The sequence below is a fragment of the Sabethes cyaneus genome, chromosome 2 (assembly GCF_943734655.1).
Source record: "Sabethes cyaneus chromosome 2, idSabCyanKW18_F2, whole genome shotgun sequence".
In the NCBI taxonomy this organism is placed as follows: Eukaryota; Metazoa; Arthropoda; class Insecta; order Diptera; family Culicidae; genus Sabethes; species Sabethes cyaneus.
In genome coordinates, this window is record NC_071354.1 from 182,505,772 (window position 1) to 182,511,844 (window position 6,073).

General features: G+C 40.5%; 2 protein-coding genes across 2 annotated transcripts; one reads left to right on the forward strand and one right to left on the reverse strand.

Moving 5' to 3' along the window:
• The first annotated feature begins 230 nt into the window (after positions 1–230).
• LOC128737467 (uncharacterized) lies at positions 231–1,249 on the forward strand. Its single transcript, XM_053832106.1, has 3 exons — positions 231–437; positions 505–643; positions 791–1,249. The coding sequence occupies exons 1-3, from the start codon at positions 319–321 to the stop codon at positions 1,109–1,111; spliced, it is 579 nt and encodes a 192-aa protein (XP_053688081.1). The 5' UTR covers positions 231–318; the 3' UTR covers positions 1,112–1,249.
• A 92-nt stretch (positions 1,250–1,341) lies between these two features.
• Positions 1,342–2,381, reverse strand: LOC128738408 (DNA repair protein RAD51 homolog 4). Its single transcript, XM_053833506.1, has one exon. It carries the CDS (start codon positions 2,379–2,381, stop codon positions 1,392–1,394), a length of 990 nt encoding a protein of 329 aa, XP_053689481.1. The 3' UTR covers positions 1,342–1,391.
• Positions 2,382–6,073: the final 3,692 nt, after the last annotated feature.

Here is a 6,073-nt window from a genome sequence, read left to right on the forward strand (position 1 = left end):
GAAACCGACAAAATTAATTAACGAATTCCACGAATTCAAGCTGTAAAACACCGTAATCTGTGATTACTACTCACTTGTAACGCGTGCCTGACAATCCCTCGGCGAAGGTGTTATGAGGATTACAAATGTTACGAACTGTTACAAGGTGGCGAATCGGTCGAATGCATTCAATGAATATGACAGTTCATATGCAGTTGCAGTAAACAACGATAAGTTTTTTTTTAGTTTTTCTGAAGTGCAAGCCGAAAATATCAAAATAAAAAATTGTTTTGCTTGTTTTCAATGCCATTGTCAGTTATATAACTAAACGGTTTCAAAATGTTTTCTCTAGTGGCTGATTATGGGGACAGTGCGGAAGAAAGCACTAAATCTGAAAGCAGTTCTACCGAGAATTCAGATTCCGAACAACAGAGCGAACCTTCGACGGCGGAGAAAAGGTAAGAATACCTACATGGAAATTGGAAACGCCTTTTAAGAAACATTCAATTCGTTTTCCTCTTACAGGCATGCACAACCTGTTCTCCCTAGCGCCAGTTTAATGCTGGCTAACGACAAAAAAATCATTCCCGGAGGAGTTTTCAGCAATCCGTTTCGAGAAGCTGAGGATGCAAAGCTGGCCAGTTTGGAGAAACACGTTAAAATGGTATATCGTTTAATTTACTGGTACTTCTGGAATTATTTGCCTGGTTAAATAACCATTCTGCATAATATTATAGTATTGTTCTAAGTCCGATCACTTTATTAAATTTGCTTGTTTACCACAAAATACAGTGCTTCTAAACCGTTACAGGTTGATACAGAGCACGAAACCAGTGAACAAAAACGTAAAATATGCTGGAGCTATCGCAAAGGCCGCTGCCGGTTTGGAAGCAAATGCAATTTTGCTCACGACTCCGACTTGATACTGAAAAAGGAGTTGCACGGTAGCTCACAGTTGGCCCAGCCGACACCAGAAGAGGAGGCACATTCCAGTCAGCCTGACGGTGTGCTCTCACCATTGCAGAAACAGCAAGCAAACAAGAAAAAGCGACCGGGCTTAAGTCGAAATTTGGTTCCACCGAAAAAGGTCTTGAAAATGTACCAGCGAGACAAGTACAGCGGAAAGCCTTGAGTGGAGACTACAACTTCTTGGGAGTATTTAATGACAGGTAACTAGTAGTATTATCGTTTAACGGCAAAGATCAGAGAAGGTAAATTTAAATAATTTTTATCTTGTAAGTAGTGATAGTGGAATAAGATTTATTTTTTACAAGCGAATTTCATATTTTAAATTAAATAAAATCCTAGCTTTGGAGTACACTAATAAACTAACTTATTTATTAGTTCAGGTATATCTGAGAAATTACCCGAAGTTGTATCTAGTAAGCCGTTAAACACGAAGGCCAGTATAGCTAACTAGTTCCCTTATCACTTATTGTCACCATTTGCCGATCGCCGGTTTTTAGGTAGTTGCATTTCCATATAGTTATCAGTCGTTCAGGTCCGACGATGTTCCCTTCCAGCTTACTGATTACAATCCGGGTCGTTGGAGCACTTTGCCAAAGCTTTCCTAAAGCAGGATATGACCCGTTTTCCCTTAAGCTTTGTGTTAATCGTCGAGAATCATTTGGTCTAGCTACATCTGCTGATGAAATCAGCAGATTAACAACGATAATGCAAAGAAAGTTTTCCGTGGCAAGCTTTCGTAGTATGCCAATCAGTTTGGTTAGCAGCCCTAACGGATAGCAATTACTCTTGGAATTTTGGTATAGATACCACAGGGCGGGGAGTGAATCTATGATCAGTACTTTGAACTTATCTAAATCATCGATTTGGTTCCGGAAGCTTTCCATTGCTTCTACTAGACTTTCTGGCGAAAAAAATCGTTCCACAGTAATTCGTGACATCGTATCGTGAATTTCCTGGTCCGTATATTTATTTGCAGTCAGTATCTGGTGTACTCTGCTCGCCGAAAAATCACATTTGCAATCGGCGTACAGGACATCCAGCTGTTGCCGTTTGGCAATGTTCAGCGCGATTGAGGTGCAAAGTTGAGTTTTTCCAGAACCGGATTCGCCACAAATTTCCAGAACATGTCCTGGCAACATACCACCTTCAAGCAGTAGATCCAACCCCCGTATGCCAGTGCAGATTGGTTGAACCACTTCAGTAAGGTAGCGGAAATAATCCGTAACTGGAATGTTGTATCCTGAGTAATAGTTCACCAGAGCGGCTTTGATGGCGGTTATTTCCTCAAAGCTAAGGTTTGTAATTCGCAGTAAACGGTCATCGTCGGTTTTCGCAAGGTCCAAAACTGTGAGAATGCGATTTTTGTTTAAAGATTCAATCGATTCTTCCGTCAAGTTAGGATGAATTTCGGTACTCAAAACCGTTGAAGACATTTTTTTACTCAAAATACTAAGCAAAACGTTCAATTTTAGTCCATTTAATTTACACTCTTAAACATATTTACCTACGAAGTGGTTGATTTTACCTAATAAGCGTTTTTCCAAGGGGTCGGACACTCAGCACATAGTGCCCCGGCACTGCAGAGATATCAAACGGCACACCTCTAAAGCCTTATAAAAATAACATTTATAGGGCTTTACACACCTCCGGTTCAATTTTACATATGAAATGGGAGCACTGCCAGTTGTCAAAATCATCTCGCACGGTTGCCAGATCTATCAGATTTTAACGCATTTAACAAATCTTGCAGTTCGGCACTTTCGGTACATCATCGGCACAGTTCGGTTCGTTTCAAGTCGCCTAACATAAAAACGGCTGTACCGAGTGACCGACCCCTTGCGTTTTTCACGTTTTCCAAGGCGTTTTTGTTTTGCTTAAGTCCAACCACAGATAACAGACATCCAAGCTAGAACAAAAAGCTTTGTAAGCCGTGTGTCCGGGGGCTCCGTAGCCGCAAGGTTACCGAGTCTGCTTTGACAAGCGAGTGGTCGTGGGTTCGAATCTTAGTAGAATCAAGCCATTCTCGATGTCAAGTGACTTTAGCATGGGTTTATTCTCAGGCCCCTCCATTTACCCTTCCTTCGTGCTGAATTCTATATTTACCCTCTGAAGCCTCTTAACAGTGCAAATGTCCCTCCTATAGTTAAGTGTACTGGTCAGAGGTACGAATGAGTCCTCGCCAGGGACGGCTATAATATGGGATAGTGCTGGCAGCGAGGAATAAGTGGGTAAAGTAGATTAAGCTTTGAAGGAAGGGTAAACCCCAATACACGCAAGCACGCATAAAATTTAATAAGCATATCGCTCACTCAATAGCGATTATAGCAAAAAGAAATGCAGTGCAGGTCATACAGCAAACACCCGGGCGATATTACAATAGATCAACTATACTGGTCGCAGTAATGAGTCCACACATGGAAAAAAAAGCCGTGTGTAAAATGACTCTAGCGACATCTAACTGCTTATTACCACTTGCATTCTCTTAAGTGATTGAAGCGCCCACATGCGATACCTGCAGCTGGTGTTGGGCAGAGCTGCCAGATATCCCGCTTTATTCAGCTTCTAAGTAACAATTTCAGGCTGATCAAACGCTTTTATAGCTGATTTTATTCAACATGTAGCTGAACTACACACTTAACGAAAAGCACCGAATTCGGTAAAATTTTACCGAAATCTAAACAGCTGAACGTTCGGTAAAAAATTTTATGGTGCCAATCGACGTTTACAGATCATTAATAATGTTTGGTGCAATAAAAAATTTTACCGAACGTTCTGCTGTTTAGATTTCGGTAAAATTTTACCGAACCGATTAAGTGTGTATAGTTTAGGTTTAGAAATAAAAACCTCTTTTCAGCGCTTAAACATCTAAATCTGGTGACTTTATCAAGCTTCAGACTTGCTAAAAGCTGCTTTCGAAGCTGCGATGAAGCTTAATAGAGGCACAGACAAACAGACATAACACTCGTTTTCCATTCATCGTACCGATAAAACCGTCATTTCAAATTTGGGCTTAGTTGGGAATGTCTCCGTTTTGGTCAAAGTGGCGCTTTTTAACGAAAGAAGGGGAATTCCCCATAAAAAATACTTGCTACTTCGAGGGACACCCATATTGCTATTTGATATTTGGGAATGTCGATCATAGATGGTGCTAGTGTTCAGGCTAAATGTGAGGTACGATAATTTTTGTTGATTTTTCTTCCAAGAGTTATGTCTGTTTGTCTGTGATAGAGGTTTTTGCGCGCTTTTAAATAGCCAATTTGCGCAATGCTGCCAATTCTATTTTCAGAACTAGAAATAGTTTTGCAGTATGCTATGCTCTTCCAGCCGCTTAATCAACGATTTATCAACCTCTATGCAGCCAAAAAAATCTATTTTTAAATTTATAAAAATGGAACGCGCCATTTTTATTTTGCCATGAACATTGTCGAGCGCGATATTTTTTAATTTCGAATAACTTTAATTCGTATAAGTAAGCTAACTAATTAAAAATGCATGTCTTTTTTCCGGGAATTGAACCCGCCATCTTTTGATCCATAAGCACTCACCGTATGATCCGCCCCATTTGCAGAACAGACAATGAGAATATCTTTACACCTGAAGCCTGAAGCCCGCCTAGCGTGAAGCAGTCGATAATGTCGATAACTGACAAACTTTTGCTGTCAGCCGAATTGCGAAATTCTATGATCTGACACTATGTATGCTGTGAGCCGAAAGAAAACTTGGTAGAAGTTTGTAAAGCCACTTTAACACCCTTAAGCAGCCTTCAAGTAGTTTGAAAGCTGTGAGCCTAATGAAAGCTTAAGCTTCCACTCTACATTTTAACACCTGTAAGCAGCCGTAAAACAATTTGATGTTTATAGCTGTTTAGAACCAGATTGTTTAGCAGAAAAATCCGCTATTGAGCTTTTTTATCAGCTTTTGGGAAGGAACTGGTTTGAAAAACTTAAAGTAGCTTAAACATCGCTTATTTAAACACCATTTGAGTGCTTACTTTATGCAGCTTTGATCGTCTTAAACCAACCCGTAAACAGCCATTGCTCTTGCAAATCAGCTACCGTCTAGGCTACCGTTGTTACTTGGGAGGCAGAACAAACAAAAGCATGAAATCAGCGTTTTTGTTTTTTAACCTGGGTTAATTCCAACTCGACCACTGAATACACATATATTTTCGGGAGAATAAACAAACACTTCAGGTTGTCACCCAGGTAACCAATAAGCATTTCCATTGGCGTAGGTAATTTCCCTGGAGGGTGCCCAGGGGGTGCCTTCCGAAAAAAATTTCATTATGATCCAGTTACGCCGGCTGTCAGCGATAGCACAGGGTTTTGTAGGGAAATACCAGACGGGCTTCATGAGAGCCAAAACGATGACAACAACTACGCGTTTGCGATACCTAGCAAAAAAGGAAAACATCAACGCGGTGGGAATATATACACTGAATGTTTTTCCGGTTTTTCAATTACAATGGGGAAAATTTCTGGAGGGGGCCTGCAAAATTCTGGAGGGGGCCTGGTACCCCAGGCACCCCCTCTAGCTACGCCAATGAGCATTTCCAATGCAATTTAAATGCAAGCCAATAAGCATTTAAGTTGCCTTAAAGGCTACTTAAATACTATTTTGGCAAAATATGCGGCTAATTTACTGCGACCGCGAGCTCTCTTATAGTGCTGACAATGCTTATTTGCAGCTAGTTACCGACAAGAAGATTTTAAATAGAATTGTGGATGCCCATTTACAACAGTTATGCTAGTCAAAAGGCGGATAAACAGCAACCTGCAGTATAAAACGCCAGGGATGCTATTGTCAATTGCAAGGAAAATTGTACCATCCAAAGTGCGATATCGCTCATAAAAGTACTATTTTGCATTAAATCGTTTCGGTCTCTTCAGCGCACTTATTGCTTGGAATATAACGAAAAAGTGCGCCGAAGATACCGAAACGATTTAATGCAAAATAGCACTTTTATGAGCGATATCGCACTTTGAATGGTACAATTTTCCTTGCAATCAGCAATAATAAACGATTGATTTACTGCATCATATACTAATGCTTATTGGTTACCTGGGCAATGTGTTGCTTTATGGCGGGGTTGGAACTGTAAAAATACCCAGAGCAAACCCGTCGT